The 21,810-nt window shown below is 39.6% G+C and overlaps 1 protein-coding gene across 1 annotated transcript in view; it reads right to left on the bottom strand.

The window, feature by feature from the left end:
- The window catches only part of atf2 (activating transcription factor 2), a 61,902-nt gene that overhangs the window by 9,489 nt on the left and 30,603 nt on the right, over positions 1-21,810 (bottom strand). The window contains exons 8-10 of the mRNA XM_034187230.1: positions 12,292-12,378; positions 5,816-6,028; positions 3,728-3,934 (exon numbers count right to left, since the gene is read on the bottom strand). Of these exons, the coding sequence (XP_034043121.1) occupies positions 3,728-3,934; positions 5,816-6,028; positions 12,292-12,378 (507 nt within the window). The remainder of the gene's footprint in view (positions 1-3,727; positions 3,935-5,815; positions 6,029-12,291; positions 12,379-21,810) is intronic.

Below are 21,810 nucleotides of genomic sequence, written 5' to 3'. Positions count from 1 at the left end.
TGTATGCCTCAGATGCTATCAAGTCATCATATCAATGCCTGCATGTTTCTGTGACAGCTCCACAGAGTAAAACCTCATGCTTCACATCACGTCTGATGTCATGATGCCAAACTCTGCATCTAGCAACAAGGAAAACAGCTGTAATGTTCATGCAAACCTGTGTATGCCCATATTTTTCTGCAGATAAAATTGATCAGGCATCCATAAGGGAACTGATAAAGAACCAAAACAATAATCAGAATGAATAACGGCACTGAGATAAAATCTTATCAATTCCCCTCCCCAGCTATATTCGTCAGGTTTCCTCATATAGGTATAGAGCAAAACACTCAAAATTTAAAAAGGACTAATATCAACTGAAATTTTCAACAATTTGCATGAGGCCGTATGGTTTCTACATTCTGAACATTTTATCGGACATTTTTACACTGAATTTTGCATAATCACATTAAAAACAAACAATGGTGTAGACCAGTGGTTTTCAAAGTGTGAGGCGCACCCCTCCCCCCAAGAGTTCTTCGGGAGGTGGGGGGGCGCGAGGGATGGGTATCATGAACCAGTTCTTTTCAAGAATCATTAAGAAATTATTCGAGAATTATTATAGCCTTTTTGCTTAACGATTCCCTTATCGGTCTTTCAGAGTGGCCATTGTTTTTGAAGGTGTTTTATCGGGAAATTGATCATTTCTTTACACTGATTACAGACCCTGCAGCAGGTCTGTAATCAACCACTTCTGTAACAGCTCCACTTTGAAGCTTGAAACAATGAAGTAGTGCTCTGATCCGCTGCCTCGTTGGCTCATTGCGTCGCTGCTTTTCAGAAGCGAGAATTCTGCTTCTTAACCCCTCTCAAAGCCATTAAAATATGTCAACAGAGTCACTTTTGTAGGGATTAAAGTCACTAACTGGGTCTCGTTGCAGGCAAGAAACGAGAATCGTCCTATGTTCCGTTCGCATAGCTCCAAACGCTGTGTCGCTCTCTGCTGAGTCAAGTTAGAGTCCGGCCGGAATTAATAACTTCCAAGCAAGTCACTGTTTTAAATCAAATGACAGCTCTTTCCAAACATTGTAACACAGAGACTAAAACCTTTTTTTTTTCCTCCCAAAATGAGACGTCCTGCGTTCTTTATGAATTACACTGATGTTGACTTGCAGCACAGCCAGCTGTAAGAGCTCAGCTCAGAGGTATGGGGTGACATTCGTGCCATTAATGTCTGAAATGAAATGCTTTTGAGAAAAACTACAGATTTTGTTTATTTTTATTTATGTCCAGAGATCAAGGATCCAGTGACCGATTTCATATTTATTTACTTTAAGACTCAATAAAATGTTATTGACATAGAAAAACCTGTAAAGCCTACTTTTAGTACACAGAAAATTCACAGGAGGTGAATTGATAAGGAATTGGATTGATAAGCAGAATCGATAATGGCATTGATAAAATCTTATTAATACCCATCCCTTATTATTTATGTTAAAATGTGATAGTTGTGCCAAAGACATTTAAAAACAGAGATGTTTAAATGTTTAAAAAAAAACGATGTTTAAAATATGACAGAAAAATAGACGAATAGAAAGTTCTTTAAAAACACGTTTAAAATGTTTACAAAGGCTGTAAAATATGTAAATGCATAAACAGTTCCTTAAAAATGCACAAATACTTTTAAAATGAGTTTAAAATCTGTAAAAGAATAAAAAGAAACACACTAAGATACTGAAATTGTGTGTATGTGTGTCGTAGGGGGGAGGGTGTCTCACTCTGCAACATTTTGAAAACCTCTGGCTTATGGCTTAACGGTACAACCCACATTTTGGAACATGTAAAATATTGCGTATTTTTGTTTCACGTTTTGTTTTTTTGCTGTGCACATGATAGTCAGAATATTACGATGTAGGGCTGTTATAAACACCCGCACAGAGCCAGAGCTGTATTTTTAATCCATCATGGAATTTTAAAACCAATTACTAATCATGTCACAAGGTTAAATTCTCTACACCTTCTTTGCACAAGAAGAGTATGTGACCACTACATTACTGTTGATAAACTAACATTTTCTCCCGTGAGAATACATCAAACACAAGGTAACATTGTAATGAATGAATGAATTTCTTGTGCAATAATTACAGACTGCTGCTGGATACCGACCAACACGTTTGTCAGAGGTGAGCCCTTACAATTGTTGGCGTAACTTTAGAGATGCTACTGAGATTTACGCTGCTGTGTGCTTACAGCTCCCGAGGGAACTACGGATTTCTGCATGTCGTAAAATAGAGCTACATTACGCTGAAGGTGACTTTAACTGGATTTAGAGCAGCCAGGGGCCCACAGAACAACCCGGTGGCAGATTTAAGCTCCTTCTCTTCTCCTGTAAAGGACTTCGGGCGACTTAATCTATTAGTCTAAAAGCAGCCAATTTATTTGATTCCATCTGTTTAGTCGAGGTGCTGCTGGCACGGCCGAGCTACTGTAAGACAGATTTAAGCACAGCTGGAAGGACCGTATGTATTACACGTAGCCGCTAACATACTCGCTGCACCTCCACCGTATACAGACAAAATCAACACAAAAACAGCAACACTTACTTCAAAAATAGATGCCATTACAATATACTTATTTAAAGCTTAAAGAGTTGTTTATCACAAATATAAAACAGTTTACCCCCAACATCATACTGTACAGGAGGAGTGCTACTTATACAAAAAACATTAGGTATGAAATAGACGTGGCATCGAAACAGTGAGTGAACACGAGAGGATTTAATTCAGGATTAAACCACTGCTGGGAGTTCAAACTTGTTTCTAACTTTATGAATTAACAGAATTTGAGCAAATGGGCCTTGGGTGATGCTGGGAGCCCTGTGAGCTGCCTGGTCTGACACCTCATTAAAAAGCCAGTTAAGGATGATGATAAAATAATTGTGCATCTTTAGAGGCAGTTTCACTGATCAGCTGGGCCATGTCAGAGTGCTCCGCTGATTAATGCCACCACATAAAGAAGCCTTTTATTCTCCGTCACATGTTGTTCCCTTTATTTGTAGCTAACGGCAACATTTCTGTTTAGAAAACAAACTTCAATGCTCCATACATTTAAATGAAACCTCAACTGCTCCACCCGTGACAAGTGGTGCTAACCTGTTTTGGAGCAAAATTACATTACCGACACAAAGCGCTGCCGTCCGGCCCCTCCTCCACATCTTACTGCACCTTCGAAGAAAAAATTAGACAGCGAGCAATAAACACCACATCTCATTAATTGTCTGGAACACTGATGTGCCGCACTCCCGGCTCACACTTATCAACAGAGACAGCGGATACATGAACTGTTTCGAACTTGTCAGCGTCAGATCCTAATTGCTTCCTGCGAAATGAAGGTTCAAAAACAGACACCTTTCCTGAGAGATTTTTGAGGCCATTCGGTAAACTGCCGAGACAGAAGCGAAGACACGCTTGTGTGCGGCTGACATCTGGAGGATATGTCTTTATTGACAGGGACGTATCAATGTAAAGGGCCTACATGCCGCTGCCGTCACACGACAGCTCTTCTTAATCTGCTTTAATGACTTCATCACCACAGAGGGGGAGGTTTGTGCACACACATATACACAACACAAACAAAAAAAGGCTTGTGTACATACACAACTGGATGGGGGTGAGTGGAGGGGGGAATAAAAGTTTGTTAAAGGCAACGCTGTAACATGAAGCAGTTGAGAGAGAAAGCTAAGGGACACCTGAAGTTGTCCATTCATAGTGCTCAGGTCCTCCGCCTTCTTCTCCAGGGACTGGACCCACACTTTCCTCTTCTGCCTGCAGCGCGAAGCTGCAGCTCTGTTACGCTCCAGGAACTTGCGGCGCTTTTCATCAGGGTCCTCACTTGTGGTTCTTCGCCGCCGCCCTCCAGTGCTTGGTGTGTTCTGGGCAGGGGGCACTGGGGAAGCCTAGACATAGTACAGGACAATAAGCGACAACAAAACCACCAGCACATCTGAACACAAATGCAGACCTTACATTAAGCATTCCTCACAGCGTAACAATGATAACGCGATGTGTTTATGTAAGATGAAGTGCCTGGGGAGTCGTGCAAGTGAGTAACCCACAACTACGCCGACTGAACGGGCTCGTACGCAAACAGAAAGGAGTGATGCCGAAATATCCAGCATGTGCTTTTAGTCTCATCACGGTGATCTGCATCATCCAATGAACCACCTAATGCTCATTTTTTGCCATTTTAAATGGATTAGTTTCCATTCACTCATGATGACCTTTGAAAGCTACAGTATATGAAATACAGTGACTGCTTCAGAAGAGCATCCAAACTCATTTTGATTTTAGATTAGTGCTGAGATTCACAGTCGTCGTACAGCTTCATGGTGAACTGGCACAGAGATGTGTTTTCTAAAAAAAATTAAAAAGATGAAATTTTACGTACCATTTGTCAGAAGGTGTTTGAGGAGAGATTCGAGCCTAAATTTGATCAGTTTTTTGTATGAAAATTAGGGGTGTGCCTCTATTCCAAAATGATATAATACGCATCTGGAGACACAGACTGCAATATAATTCAGGAATGATGTTTTTTTTAAATTATGGAAAAATTTACAGCGAAACAGTCCAATCACATACAATTCCATATTTAATGTAGACATTCATTTTCCATGACAAATTAGAAGCCCAAGCGCCATCACATAGTACAATAGCAGAAAGTGCAGCACACAAGCTCAGAAGAAACTAGCCGCTGTTAGCACACCAAACAACAAAGAGTCTCACAAGATTATTGCACCAACCACTGAACTGTTACAAGCTGCAGAATTGTCAGTGAAACATGCTGAGTTCAACCAATTTCAATTACCAAGTTAAAATTTGACCCACTAAATGGTTCATGGTACATTTAGATCGATTCAGGGATCTGTGTATTTATGTAGTCATATCTTTTATTTTAAAATCCATTTGTATCGATTAACTGTTACACCCCTAATGAAAATCCCTGAGCCACTCCACCATGACGCTGTGAGTGGTGGTGCAACAGACAATTAGTGCACTCCTAAGTAGTTGTGGGTATCTTGGTGGCTTCCCTTACCACTTACCTCTTGCAGTCACACAGTTTTTGACAACTGTTTACTCCAGGCAGATTTACCACACAGAAACACACCATTTGTATTTCTTAGTGGTTCAAGTAAATGAACATATTCATTGACTTGGAAATGTTCATGTATCCATCTCGACCTATCTAAAGAAAACTGGCTGTAACAGTGATGACTTTTATTAACAATTATCCTTATATTTAGTCTGTCTAATTACTGATAGACTCTGAAAATGCAGGCACTATGAATACAAATGGCTGCAATCCCTGAATGGTTAGTGTGAAATATTTGTTAAAACCCTGATTTAAAGCTTTATCTGCACCCCAAGCACATCTCAAATATTTCATTTTACTCCACTGTGTTGGCGTACAGTGACAAAATTAGAAAAATGTGCAACTGTCCTATTACTTACAGACCTGAGTGTATGTGAGGACGGTTTCTTTTTGAAACTTGACTTTCTATCACTGCTGACGAAAGGCACTTTGCAGATACACGGATGTATTTTTGGAGGATCCTCACATTGAACACGTAGAACAAGAGCTGTATAGGTGTGATGTCATGTCATATGCTTTCAAGTAGCAGTAGCTGTCCTGAAACTGAATGCATGCATGTCTAAATGTTGTGAACGTCCTCACACAGTGCGACAGACCAAACCTTTGTCCAGGTCCACACACCCAATGCAAAATAATAATAATTTATGGATCATGACCTGTGTAATATAATGTTAGTGTGGACACTCACAGGTGTCTCTGTGGTGGACGTGGCTGGCTGCTGAAGGGTCTGGGGACAGTGTTCCTCACTTGTTGATAGTTGAGGACCAGGAGATGGGGCTTGAACCGGGGTGGGGGCAGGTGAAGTGGGAGCAGCCGTATGGGTTACAGCGCTACTCTGGACTTCTGTCCCGTCTCCATTGGATACCTGAGGAAGCTGCTGGCTTAATGTGGCTTTTATTCTCTGCAAAGAGATTTCAGCAAAGGAAAATAATTAATGGGAGGTGACCGCATCAGATTACACAAAAAATAGGCAGTTTTTAAAATTAGATTTATTACTATGTAATAAAGGCCAAGTCCTTTATTGTTTAAACTTCATTTCACTGTCAGTGTTTTACGATCGTTTCTATTTATAACAGTGAATATGATAACAAATGAAAACAAAGACACCTTTATGTTTGACTGGTCTAACAGTCTATATTTATTTGATCATGATTTCAAGAAAAATGTCACCAACAGCATAGTGGTATGTCACTGAGATTTCAAAAAATGGCCCACGGGCTGTAGCCAATCATGCATTATTACATGCAGCTGGCATATCAATTTTACTTCTGCATAGAAAAGTAAAAATACTTGTACTAGTATTGAAATCATGACAGAAAACATACATACTCCCTGTTAAATTCTAAGATGCATGTGTAAAATATGGCGTTAAAAACACAAACCGTAAAGTAAAAGAAACACTTTAGCATTTCCTGGAAGCTGATAATGCAAACTTGAAACCCATGACATTTAAAACCACAACTCAATTAAATGTGATTAAAAATTACATGCAATATTTTGAAAAAGAGCTATAGAAAAACGTGAACACCATCAGAAACAAGAGCTGCCAACAGAGAAATGTGAGGCATCCCCACTCAAACTATTATCTGTGCTTTGTAAAACACCAATTCCATGTAAAATATCAGCTTTATTTTAGATTCAAGCTTTGACCAATCTCACGTAAAATCAGTGAGACTGGGCAAAACCCTCATATGGGAAGCTGAAGTACCATAGCCTGTGCCAACCTGGGGTGGTTATAATGTTTTAAAATGAAAATAAATATCCAGGAAAAAGGGGTCACAACTCGTGCACAGAAACTAAAGCAACAACATGATACATGATAAGAAAGAAAATGATGGGAGGGAAAAAAAAGTACTTTAATGCAAGTAGTTATTAAACTTCTACAGAGAGTGCAAATGACAGACACCAAGAACAACACAGACAAATTATATTTCCACAGACTGTAGTCGATGATTCACTGGCCAATTCCTCCAGCATCAAACAGCGAGCAAACAAGGTGAAAGTGAATGAGCCTTTGGAAGCAATAACAAAGTGAGTGGGAATACATTTACATGGGAAAACAGAGGACCACATTATTCTAACAACTACCTTTGCCAGGCCAATCTATCTACCAAATTAGTTTATCGTGTAATACCCTTCCAGAAGCTCTTCTGGCAGAAACAAGATATTATTCTCTTGGAATGGCCCACAGAATGAGGGAAAAAGCCAGTCAGATTCATATTTCATCTCTGCCATGGAAACCTCATCAGTGTAATAACCCTCCATCTCATGGGTGTTATTCAACCATCTGCTACTATATTACTTATCTTTATTTTGCAACTAATTAACAGCATAATCTTCTAAATTCAGCAAGTTAATTATCATTATTGTGGTCTTTGCAGCATCATCAGTCCTTGTAAAGTGCCGTCTCGGCGCCCCCTGAGAGCTGGGAGGGGCGGGGAGCAGGCAGGTTGAGTGAGGGTCTGTTTTCTTGACGCGGGCTCATTAGGTGTCTGCTGATGAGCTGAGTGCAGAGGGAGGTGCTGGGTGTAAGAGGGGGGATGCAGGTCAGGCAGGATTCTGCTGAACAAAAGGTTCCATGCAGGGTGAGACCGACTTAATGTGCCTCGCTGAGCGTGTGCCAGGATGCCCCCAGCTGGCTTTCACTGGTAGCCCCCCTCTAGTTGGCCCCGATGACAGCGTGTTGAGCACAACACTGTCTCCACGTTTGTCATCTCCCTAACCCATAATCCTCGACAACCCCCTAACCCCTCCCGCCTCACCCCTCAAGATCCTCCCAACACACACCTCCTCTTTGACGGTTTGTCTGTTAATTTCCACAGGCGGAGCACGCTGTGAACACTTACAGGTAGCGTGATCCGTGCTTCATCACGGTGCCACTGATCTCCCTAACAACACTTCATATCCCAGCCTGCCCTTCAACTTCACTTTTCATACCAGAGTCCTGTGACTGTAGGCAACCAAGAGTAGAATATCTGTACTGTTAGCCTCTGCTCAAGACAATTTTCCACTCTGGCTAACAATAAAGATTTATTCTATTCTATGAAGGCTGTTTTTTTTTTTTGTTTTTTTAAAAAAGTGCTACCTGTGAAGTGACCATTATGAAGCTTTGTGGAAACACTGGTCATAAGATGGAAGACTCAGCTAAATTTGGTTTTATTTTAATATACTGAAATGCAAAGAAAGAAAATACAACTCTCAAAAAATGTCAAGTCAAAAAATGGCGTTCATATATAACTTTCGGGAATATATTACAATAAACAGATCATTTTCAGCATGTAATGGTTTTAATCAATATTGGTTACAAACTACTTAAACGATTCCTGGTACCGTTTCATCATCTAAGCAGAGGCATTACAGACTAGAACAGCCATTCCCAAACTATGCCCAATTTGAAATCTGAAAACCTTCTGCAGCCCACTCAACGCTTCAATCATATAACATAATTTAAATCCAATGTCTTTATTTTGGGGTGATTTTAAGCATTACTGCAATACTGAAAAATCAAACATATTTTTTTATTATTTATTTTAAATGACATTTATTTCTCATGACATTGTGGCCATGTAGCACATTTCTCTGGGCATGATCCAGAACGTAGGTGCCTCAGTAGGTGGGTTTCTATTAACCTCAAAACTGCTCAATCTGAAGCAGCAATCTGAAAATACTTTTAATGGATGCATGTGTATTTTGAGAGAGGGGAAAAACAACTGTCATATATCACAAAATAAGTTTTTATGCTTGTATGAACTACCTCATGCAGGTGTTTCATTTCCAGGATTTTCAAAAAAAAAGCCTCATTTTGAAAAGCTACAATGGAAGCAGTTTTTCCACTATTACAGATCACATGACCTACAAAACCATCACATGACAATCTAACCTACATTGCACAATATGTAAAGACAATGTAAGAGATGGAGAGACAGGTACGTGACTAATGGAATTACTTATTGTGAAAGCCTTGCAACAATGACTTATCGCAAGATGATAAAACCAAGTTGTCACGTTCAAGGACCAAATGGCAATCCTGTTATTTCGCAATTGTTTTTTTGTTTTTTTTGTAGAAATTCTGAAAATATCACCTAACATTTGCGCAAATCTGTAATGGAAACTCAGCTAGTGTTGAGGACCCAAGCTGCTGGAGACAGCCAAAGGGATGTCCATGTTTCATGTGGCTGGGGCAACTTGATGGTTACATTCAACATGTGGGGGTAAACCAGGTGTCTGTCTGGGTTGTTAACATCCACGACCCAGGGCAGTTCCATGGTGTGGTGGAAGTGACAGTATGAGGCCACAGCACATGCTCCCAGACCTAACCTCTCACAGCGCACCTACAGTACCTTCATGGCCCATCCAAGGGCCAGGACCCACACATTTTGGGAAGCATGGCCTTGAATCACCGGCCTCGGAGGATGTTCATTCAGTTGTTTAATTTTGTAGAAAAAAAGCAGATCACAGACATGACACAAAACTAAAGTCATTTCAAATTTCAACTTTCTGGCTTTAAGAAACACTATAAGAAATCAAGAAAAAAAATTGTGGCAGTCAGTAATGGTTACTTTTTTAGACCAAGCAGAGGGAAAAAAATATGGACTCACTCAATTCTGAGGAATAAATTATGGAATCACCCTGTAAATTTTCATCCCCAAAATAGTAGAGAAGCTTGAATCTTCGACTGGACTGGGTTGCTTGACGCGAGGACATTTCGCTTCAAATCGCAGAAGCTTCCTCAGCTAAAATTCTTGCTCTGGAAGTCTGACTTCTGTCTGACTCTACAAAACCCAGTCCAGTCGAAGATTCAAGCTTCTCTACTATGGAAACTACCTGGACAGCTGAGAGCCTACACAGAAACATTCATCCCCAAAACTAACACCTGCATCAAATCAGATCTGCTCATTAGTCTGCATCTAAAAAGGAGTGATCACATCTTGGAGAGCTGTTGCACCAAGTGGACTGACATGAATCATGGCTCCAACACGAGAGGATTATCAAACTCTTAGAAGAGGGTAAATCATCACGCAATGTTGCAAAAGATGTTGGTTGTTCACAGTCAGCTGTCTAAACTCTGGACCAGATACAAACAACATGGGAAGGTTGATGAAGATTGATGATATGGGGCTGCATGTCAGGTAAAGGCACTGGGGAGATGGCTGTCTTTACATCATCAATAAATGCACAAGTTTACGTTGATATTTTGGACACTTTTCTTATCCCATCAATTGAAAGGATGTTTGGGGATGATGAAATCATTTTTCAAGATGATAATGCATCTTGCCATAGAGCGAAAACTGTGAAAACATTCCTTGCAAAAAGACACATAGGGTCAATGTCATGGCCTGCAAATAGTCCGGATCTTAATCCAATTGAAAATCTTTGGTAGAAGTTGAAGAAAATGGTCCATGACAAGGATCCAACCTGCAAAGCTGATCTGGCAACAGCAATCAGAGAAAGTTGGAGCCAGATTGACGAAGAGTACTGTTTGTCACTCATTAAGTCCATGCCTCAGAGAATGCAAGCTGTTATTAAAGCCAGAGGTGGTGCAACAAAAATACTAGTGATGTGTTGGAGGGTTCTTTTGTTTTTCATGATTCCATAATTTTTTCCTCAGAATTGAGTGATGCCATATTTTTTTCCCTCTGCTTGGTCTAAAAAAGTAACCGTTACTGACTGCCACAATTTTTTTTCCTGATTTGTTATAGTGTTTCTTAAAGCCAGAAAACTGCCACTTGAAATGACTTTAGTTTTGTGTCATGTCTGTGATCTGCTTTTTTTTCTACAAAATTAAACAACTGAATGAACATACTCCGATGCCGGTGATTCCATAATTTTTGCCAGGGGTTGTACATATGCTTACAAGTGCAATATAATTTTGCTATAGTTCTGACCATTTTTCTGTCCCCCATTCCTCATTCTTCCTTTACAGCTCAGTCTGTAGGTTTCAAATTCTTAATTTATTCTTTAATATTTATTTACACAGTTTGAAATTTTTGTTCACACCAAGACATGAATTCATGAAATTAATTTTCAGGCCCCAGCTGTATCATATGAAATAGATGGTTTGGTTATTTATGCCAATATCTCTCATCCTAATGCACAAATCAGAATGGAAGACTGAGTATGGCCCAACTGATTCCCAACAAGTGTATTATGGTCTAGATCTTAACAAAGAAGACAGGGAGCTGGAGTGAGATTTGTTCATTAGAACTATATCTGTAGGTAGGAGTCAATGAAAATAGTGTTTCCACCATGACAGATTAGAGATGAAACAATAATACACAGAAAAACAATAGCCAACTCTCTTAACTGAAAACATAATTTATCAGCATCAAAGGACAAGTTTTTTTGTTACACCTTCTGAAATGCCCCCTTAAAACTGGTTTTCAATTTTTCATCTCAAAAGAAAGATTAATCTTGAGATAATCTGCTTCTTATATTTGCAAACTGGTTTTTAACGTCAGTTTTTAAATCAGGTTTTTTTTTTTATTCCTTAGGGTATAGTAATAAGCTTTTTAAACAAATTTTTAAATCAGTTTTTTTAGGTTGTTTTAAGGCAGGTTTTTAAACCTCAGTTTTAATTTATTTTATCTGTGATTTTATCTATGCTGTGTCTTTTGCCCAAACAAAATTTCCCACCGGGGACATTAAAGTATATTTGATTTGATTTCTTCATCAAGAATGACAGACTGGTTTAAAATGCTTCACAAATATTGCAGGTTTTAAACCGCTTTAAACTGGCTTCAGTTTGGTTAAATCTGAGAAAATATGAGTTCACCCGAGTGTAAATTGTTCTACACAACATTCAGACCTATTGAAAGTGTTCTTGAGATATTCTGAATAGACAACGATGAACTGGATTAAAATGCAAAGATTTTAGAACGTTGAGTCGCATAAAAGGAATTTGAAAATGTGTTATGAGAAATAGATCCCTAAGCCATTTTCTTTTCTTCAGTTTAAAACTATATGCTAATCGATTGATCACAAAATAGAAAAAGAAGTGAAAAAAGTATTCAAAACAATCATGAGCTGGAGTTCCATTTCTGAATATCATCAGTGACAGACTATGATCTCTAATGAGTCCCACTGTGGTTATTATCATCTGTCCACATGTGCAAAAACAAACCTGGAAGTAACATTTTTATGTAAAAGAAGAGATGAAAAAAATACCAGCTTGGATTCTGATTGGGTGGGCTGTGGCAAGGGAGGTCCTGGGATCCCGGGGATGTTAGGCACTACGGTGACCGGTCTGACGAGCTGGCAGCAGAGACAGATCAGCACAGACAAAATTAGTCTTCACTGGTAAAAGGCAGGCTGCGCACTCTCCCAACGCACACGCAAGGCTCTCAGAGGTTCCTCATATCTCAGCCTCATTAGGTTGGATGGCCTGTTATTTTGTGGAGGAAGCACCACATGGAGATGCAGTGTGCACGCTAATGAAGCTCTGCCTGGCTGCGTGAGAGCATATGGACAGGGAAGCTGAAGAGACGATGGAGAGAGACAAGTTACAAGGCCAGAGCCAGGCTTCTTTTCACAGCCGCTGACAGAGACAGAAGAAGGTGTAGAATGGTGAGAGAGAGAGCGAGAGAGTGAGAGAGAGAGAGAGAAGAAAAGGATGGAGAAGATGATCTAAGAAAAAGGAGGAGGACCACTGGCGGCTTATGTTCCCCAGCTATTTCTGCCCTGCATTACTTGTCAACAGCTTTTCCCGTCCCCACAGACTGGGCAAGATAGAGATTTTTTTTTTGTCCCCCTGCTGCACAGCTATCAGGAGATAATCATCTTCTGCTCAGTTTTCCACACAGACAATCAGGACTACAACAAATGAGACATCCTTCCACATGGGAGAAGTTAAGAAAATGATATATAATAGCAAAAATTTTCTGCATGTTTCTTATATGAGACCCTGTCATTGGTAGCAGTTAGAATTGGATTACAAAACACATTAGTAGCATTATCTATCTGTTCTGCCAGGAATCAAGAGAAGTGATTATAATTATACAAGGACAAATAGCAGTGAAGGATCCTGGACTGTAGCCGGCTGTGCCTCGGCCAATTCCTGCATCTTTACCACAGTGACACACTTCAGTTGCACCCTGACAACCATTATTTCACTCCTGCTCTCTAAAATCAGTCGAACACCAAATCTGTGGTGACAAAGTTGCAAATACGTGTCTAAAATAAAGACGCTATATGACAATGTACAGCTATGGTGCTAGTGAAGTCTTGACATCATTGACAGAGACTTTAGTTTTACTGGAGTGGCATTAGTTGTAAGGGATGTGACTAATTATTTCAGACAGATCATTAGAGGACTAATGATACAGTCAGACATACTGGTGAGCGCAGATGTAACTGACCGAACTCTGGGGCAGGTGAGAGTAGTCCATTATTCCCCATCTTGAATGAATGAATTTATTTATTTGGCACACAGATGAACAACAACAAAGACAATAACAAAAACATAAAAAACATCTTAAATAAAAGCTCTGGTTTTCAATTGACATTCAGCTCACATTTTGATGTACTTGCAACACAAATGGATCAATTATAATCCAAAACTGTGACCATGCAGTTATTTTTTCTCTTTATTAACAGGAAGGTCCATTTAGAGTGTTTTTGTCTGAATTGATGAAATTTAATCTTTAAAAAAAAAAAAAAAAAAAAAAAAAAAAAAAACACACGTTTGAAGAAACAAATTTAAAAGCTTGTAAATAGTCCTATTTCCCCAGAGTATTGCACCTGACAAAAACGCCTTTTGAAAAAGAAAAACCTTATACAACCCCTGGCAAAAATTATGGAATCACTGGCCTCGGAGGATGTTCATTCAGTTGTTTAATTTTGTAGAAAAAAAAAAGCAGATCACAGACATGACACAAAACTAAAGTCATTTCAAATGGTAACTTTCTGCCTTTAAGAAACACTATAAGAACTCAGGAAAAAAAAATTGTGGCAGTCAGTAACAGTTACTTTTTTAGACCAAGCAGAGGGAAAAAAAAATATGGAATCACTCAATTCTGAGGAAAAAATTATGGAATCATGAAAAACAAAAGAACACTCCAACACATTACTAGTATTTTGCTGCACCACCTCTGGCTTTTATAACAGCTTGCAGTCTCTGAGGCATGGACTTAATGAGTGACAAACAGTACTCTTCATCAATCTGGCTCCAACTTTCTTTGATTGCTGTTGCCAGATCAGCTTTGCAGGTTGGAGCCTTGTCATGGACCATTTTCTTCAACTTCCACCAAAGATTTTCAATTGGATTAAGATCCGGACTATTTGCAGGCCATGACACTGACCCTATGTGTCTTTTTGCAAGGAATGTTTTCACAGTTTTCGCTCTATGGCAAGATGCATTATCATCTTGAAAAATGATTTCATCATCCCCAAACATCCTTTCAATTGATGGGATAAGAAAAGTGTCCAAAATATCAATGTAAACTTGTGCATTTATTGATGATGTAATGACAGCCATCTCTCCAGTGCCTTTACCTGACATGCAGCCCCATATCATCAATGACTGTGGAAATTTACATGTTCTCTTCAGGCAGTCATCTTTATAAATCTCATTGGAACGGCACCAAGCAAAAGTTCCAGCATCATCACCTTGCCCAATGCAGATTCAAGATTCATCACTGAATATGACTTTCATCCAGCCATCCACAGTCCACAACTGCTTTTCCTTAGCCCATTGTAACCTTGTTTTTTTCTGTTTAGGTGTTAATGATGGCTTTCGTTTAGCTTTTCTGTATGTAAATCCCATTTCCTTTAGGCGGTTTCTTACAGTTCGGTCACAGACGTTGACTCCAGTTTCCTCCCATTCATTCCTCATTTGCTTTATTGTGCATTTTCGATTAAACAACCTTCCCATGTTGTTTGTATTTGGTCCAGAGTTTAGACACAGCTGACTGAACAACCAGCATCTTTTGCAACATTGCGTGATGATTTACCCTCTTTTAAGAGTTTGATAATCCTCTCCTTTGTTTCAATTGACATCACATGTTGGAGCCATGATTCATGTCAGTCCACTTGGTGCAACAGCTCTCCAAGGTGTGATCACTCCTTTTTAGATGCAGACTAACAAGCAGATCTGATTTGATGCAGGTGTTAGTTTTGGGGATCAAAATTTACAGGGTGATTCCATAATTTATTCCTCAGAATTGAATGAGTCCATATTTTTTTTTCCCTCTGCTTGGTTTTAAAAAAGTAACAGTTACTGACTGCCACAATTTTTTTTCCTGATTTCTTATAGTGTTTCTTAAAGCCAGAAAGTTGCCATTTGAAATGACTTTAGTTTTGTGTCATGTCTGTGATCTGCTTTTTTTCTACAAAATTAAACAACTGAATGAACATCCTCCGAGGCCGGTGATTCCATAATTATTGCCAGGGGTTGTATGCACTAACAGTTAAAATATAAGACCCTGGCTGGCTAGTGTTTCTTAAAGCCAGAAATAGTAGAGAAGCTTGAATCTTCGACTGGACTGGGTTGCTTGACGCGAGGACGTTTCGCTTCAAATTGCAGAAGCTTCCTCAGCTAAAATTCTTGCTCTGGTGGTCTGACTTCTGTCTTGACTCTTGTAGAGAAGAATAATCAAGAAGTCACAAAAGCTGGAGTTTTAAACCTAACCAGACCCCTCCTACCGAGAGGCAGAGTGCTATAAGCTAGTGACTAAACAATAGCTCTAATTAGCACCTAATGTGCTGTAGTTAGCACCCTCCTAATGACAGGGTAGCTGTCCCTCCTAATGATGGGACAGACTCTCTCATGATGGCTCCCTTGACGACTCTGCTGATGACGTGAATGACTCATTACCATGAACAAAAGACTGAAACTGCTTTGACCTGAGTACCCCATTGTAAACAGGGGATAAAGCGTGTCTCAGACCCCCTCCCCGGTTAAGGCTGGGTTTCAAACGTTTCACAAAGAATGCCTCCTTGACCCCTCTCTCAAACCATTTTTTCTCTCTGGCTAATATTTTAACTTCCTTGTCCTCAAACGTGCGGTTAGTGTCTTTAAAGTGGAGATGAACTGCAGACTGAGGTCCACTGGTGCCCTCTCTGCGGTGCTGGTATAGCCTTTTGTGTAAAGGTTGCTTAGTCTCACCTATGTAGTGTTCGTTACAGTTTTCCTGACATCTGATAGAATACACTACATTGCTCTGTTTGTAACTAGGGATCCTGTCCTTAGGGTGAACTAATTTCTGTCTAAAGTAAACTGGGATTTTGTGCTGTCTGAAGATCCTCTGTAGTTTTTCCCCTACTCCTGCTAAATAAGGGAGAGACACTCCTGTCTCCGTCTCCTGTCTATCTGGTCTCTCTGTTCTCTGGGACTTCTGCACTTTGTCCAGGGACCATCGTGGGCACCCACATACTGTGAGGGCTTTCCGGACAAGTTGCTGTTCTTTAGCCCTTCCCTCTGCAGTTGTGGGCACCTGTAGGGCTCTGTGTTGAAGCGTCCTGATCACCCCGAGCTTGTGTTCAAGGGGGTGGTTTGAGCCAAAGAGCAGATATTGGTCAGTGTGAGTTGGTTTTCTGTAAACCCGTCTGGAGCTGCCTGTTCTCTCCAATCGTAACATCATGTTACGACGTCCTCGCATCAAGCAACTCAGTCCAGTCGAAGATTCAAGCTTCTCTACTATGGAAACCACCTGGACAACTGAGAGCCTACACAAAAACATTAAAGCCAGAAAGTTGCCATTTCAAATGACTTTAGTTTTGTGTCATGTCTGTGATCTGCTTTTTTTTCTACAAAATTAAACAACTGAATGAACATCCTCCGAGGCCGGTGATTCCATAATTATTGCCAGGGGTTGTATGTCCCACCAGGGTAAGCTGCACCTATTTTTTTTTTTCAATGTGGAACTCACTTTTTAAACACAGTTTTCCCCTGAAGGTGAGTTTAATAATGGACAAGAGCACAGTGCAGCACTTGTGCACACTACAGCCCGTGCTGTTACTTAAAGGACATGTTGCACATTTTTTAATATCCCACTTAGCAAGACAACATAAAAGTACGCATGAGTCTCTCCGCACACATCCGCTAATAATTACTAACTGCTGATGTATTTTATTCCTCTCTCTCTCTCTCTCCAGTGTTGTATAGTAACAAAGTAAAAATACTTCACTACTGTACTTAAGTACGTTTTGGGAGACTTTGTACTTTACTTGAGTTTCTTAAATTCAGCTTACTTTCACTTTTACTTCACTACATTTCGACATTAATTGCATACTTCTACTCCGATATATTTTCTAGGCACCATGCCGTTACTTGTTACAAAAAAAACAAAAAAAAAAACATATACAAACACACACATACAAGAAAAAAGTTGTGTTTTCACCCAGAGACACCACTGATTACTAGTGACTGCAGCGAAGTCAGGCCGATTTGTCATGAGGCATGTCCGATAGGCTTTTTTGCAATTGCGCACTTGTTTGTCAGGAAAATGATCATTTCTCTACATCGATTACAGACCTGCAGCGGGTCTGTAATCAACTTTTCTGCAGAGTGGCTTTGCTTTGAACCTTGAACCAATCGAAGCAGTGATTCGCAGATCAAAGCAATGCTTCGATCTACAATTCATGGGTTCGTTTATCGCTTTATCCTAATTTTCCCCACTAAAACCCTGAAGAGCATATGTCTGAGTAATATTTAATATTTTTATGTTAAACCGACCTGTTATGGTCTTCTGAAACAGTTGATGTATTTTATAACTTAAAAACGGGACAGATGCTAACGTGTTAGCATGTCTATGGCATTTCAATGTTAAAGTTAGCATTAAGCTGTTCGCATCAGCACGTTTGTGTTGATTTGTTTTCTGTATAATTAGTGGCTCAGCGTTCGTTGTCATAAAAGAGTCAATTTGTAATTTTTTAAATTTATTTTTAATATATGAATAAAAATAATAGTAACAATAATAGTCAATAATAATAGACTAATAATTTTACAATACAATTTTAGAGAGAGACAAAAAGAACCCAATGAAACAAAGCAACAGAAAAGATAAAACCATGTAACAATGAAAATAAATAAATACATATAGAAATAAATACCTGTTTCCTGTGAACACCTAGTGAGTAGCCTACTCTCGTTTAGGTTTTGAAACCTTGTTTCTGAAGTGTTTTTTGTGTGATGTGCACAATTTTCAGTACTTTGACTAATACTACCAGTCATTTACAAGCCTAAACTTTATAAAAAAAAAAAAGTTCGTTTTTGATTATTAACATTTACTTGTACTTTTACTTTCAATACTTGAGTACATTTAGTTGTACATTACTTGTCATGCTTAAGTACAATAAATACTAGATACTTTAAGACTTTTACTTGAGTAGCATTTCAGTCAGTGACTTGAACTTCTACCAAAGTCATTTTTTTAAATGGGTATCTGTACTTTTACTTAAGTGTGATTTTCCGGTACTTTATACAACACTGTCTCTCTCTGAGCGTTAGCAGGTACATTTCCGGAAAACATCTCACACGGCAATTCTCTGCATTTTTCAGAGTGTGGTGTACATTTTAGAATGAGCAGAAACATCCAGATGAATGGCTCAGATTTATAGAGGATTTACAGACAGGAGACAACACACTTCACCCCAAAACTCTTAACTTTTTCAGAGTTCGGATTTTGGAACCTAAAGTGTGGTGACGCTGTTTGTGTGGATGCTGGTTTACTGAAGCTGGGTACGTGGACATGGGACATCTCCATGACGCTGTTCTTAACAGACTGCCTGGACACGGAGATGGATTTGTTAAATTGGAAAAGTCAGAATACATTATTTCCAGGAGTTAATGGACTTTATTTAATGTGCCACAATTGTGAGGGGACTGAAGGTGGAGCTGCAACCGGCGATCATGCATGTTAGCGTCTGTGGGGGCTTCTTTGATCGTGTGGAGTTTACATTTGGAAAACAATCCACAACTGGGTGAGTTTGGCATGTTCAGGATTTTCTCAGTGGAGCCAGCAAGCTTTTTTTTTCTTTTTATTTTCAGGGAGTTGAATTTGGATGTGGAATGCGTGTGCATGCGCTGTACAGCTCGCTGCTCCTTGCAGTTGTTTTACTGCTGCAGCGAACATGAATGAGTGTCTCCACGATGTTTTTTCCCCAGAAGCAGATGTTTTGTTTTGTTTTATTGATAACAGCACTTATAATTAATAGTGCACAAAGCTGATCCTCGAGCAGAGATTGTTATTGAAAGGCTGTGTTTATGACACAGCCCTTCAATAACAGCACTAAACCTTCTCAGAGCTGCAGCTTTTACAGTGACTGCATCAAAATTGACAGTTTTCACTTAAAAGCGAGTCATCATAACACAACATCATACTTATGTAAATTTTGTAATTAATATGTGCCTCAGTTCTTAACGTTAGCAGCTACATTCCATTCAAGGACATGCTGGGACACTTCTAATAGTCATGCCACCTGTCGGAAACACAAAGTATTTTGTTTTCAGAAATCTTGGTAGCTGTTTGTTGTGAATGCTGTATATTTTGAAACCGGTCACGGAAGTGCACAAAGTAATCCCGGTGGATCATCGGATGGTCACAAACAGCCCAAATCGAAATTGTTATGATTTCGGTGCGACATGTCTTTTAACAGGACCGTTGAATTCCACAAATAAGCCAGACAGACAAATAAACATGATGGAAAACATAATGGCTACCATTTGATGCAGTTTGAACAAACAAAATCGTCAGATGAATGCAGATAGCTGTGGCACAGCACCAGAAACACTATAATGCTGTCTGCAGTTTTAGAGACAGCAAAGCTTTAGTTTTATTGATAACTGGCTCTCTTTCTGGGGTTGCCATTGAATGCAGATGCTGGACGGCCTTCACCCTACTGGGAAAGGTGTCACCATCTTATCTGAAACCATAGAGTCCTACAGGGAGGGTAACATTAGGAATCTACAACAGGCCATGGAGCAGGTGATTAGAGAATCTGCAGGGCATACTATTAATGTGGATGTAGAATCCATTAGTCTAGCAGGAAAATTAGAGCAGGAAATCCACTATGTTTACTGCGTAGTTTATGTGCCAGGGAGGGAAATTTTTCAAATTGAGACAGTGGCCTATTTACCCAGACGCACCCATAAAAAGAACAGAGGGATATGTTTTGCGAATTTAGTGCCCATTACTACGCTGGATAGCACTAAAACTGAGGGTGCCCCTCTGGCTGTTTCTGGAATATAAATATTCCATGTCTGCTATCTTCAGCCCATGTGGAACTTCACAAACCCAAACCTATTCTAAGGCATCTTACATATATTAATGTGGAACCATCCCTGCATCCAAACAGTCAAAATGCCAACCTTAGTGATATCCTTAGTATGAGTCTCATTAATATATCATCACTGTCCCCATAATCACTGTTGATAAATTATCTAATTATGGAACACTGCCTAGTTATGATCGGTTTGTATGAAACCTGGCTGAAACTTACCTTTGTCCTCCCCTTAAACAAAGCTTGCACATGTGCGTACACATTTAGTCATGTCCCTCGGGATACAAAACAAAGCGGAGGTGTTGCTTTTACTCATAAATCTGGGATTAGCTTACTGGCTCCTAGGGGTCTAAAATATAATTTGTTTGAACATTTGCCTCTGCTCAGGATGTCACATATAGCCAAAGGTCAGGTGAATAAAATTAAAATGTTACTTTGTCACCGTATATAGGACCCCGGGCCCATATTCGTAATTCTTTGATGAATTTGGTGAGATTATCTCCAATTTGCCAAACCACGCCGATAACATACTGATTGTTGGTGACTTCTGCATTCTGTCACAAATGGATAGCTAATTTACTGCTGTTAAAGTATTTATTTTGGGAACATTCCATGGTAAATATAGTGAGTTCCCCCCGTGAGATTTTATAGATGAAGTTTTAAACTTTATACTGAATTCAATGGAAACTGAGAACGCAGACTTTTGACTTCCAACTTGTTAAAATGCATATGTTGTGCCTAATGAAGCTACAACCACAATTCCAATGAAGTTGGGACATTGTGTAAAATGTAAATAAAAACAGAATACGATTTGCAAATCCTCATTAACCTATATTTAATTGAATACACCACAAGTCAAGATATTTAATGTTCAAACTGATAAACTTTGTTTTGTGCAAATATTTGCTCATTTTGAATGGATACCTGTAACACGTTTCAAAAAAGCTGGGACAGTGGTATGTTTACCACTGTGATACATCACCTTTCCTTCTAACACACTCAATAGTGTTTGGGAACTGAGGACACTAATTGTTGAAGCTTTTTAGGTGCTTGATGTACAACTTCAGTTGTTCAATAGTCCGGGGTCTCCGTTGTCGTATTTTGCGCTTCATAATGCGCCACACATTTTCAATGGGCGACAGGTCTGGAATGCAGGCAGGCCAGTCTAGTACCTGCACTCTTTTACTACGAAGCCACGCTGTTGTAACATGTGCAGAATGTGGCTTGGTATTGTCTGCTGGACATCCCTGTGGACCTCATCAGACCACAGCACACTTGTCCACTTTGCATCTGTCCATTTCAAATGAGCTCAGGCCCAGAGAAGGCGGCAGAGCTTCTGGATGTTGTTGATCTATGGCTTTTGCTTTGCATTGTAGAGTTTTAACTTGCACTTGTAGATGTAGCAATGAACTGTGTTAACTGGCAATGATTTTCTGAAGTGTTCCTGAGCCCACATGGTAAGATTCT

The sequence above is a fragment of the Thalassophryne amazonica genome, chromosome 14, assembly GCF_902500255.1.
Source record: "Thalassophryne amazonica chromosome 14, fThaAma1.1, whole genome shotgun sequence".
Classification (NCBI taxonomy): Eukaryota; Metazoa; Chordata; class Actinopteri; order Batrachoidiformes; family Batrachoididae; genus Thalassophryne; species Thalassophryne amazonica.
The sequence above is the reverse complement of the archived record's forward strand: the minus strand, read 5'-3'. Positions and strand labels throughout refer to the sequence as shown.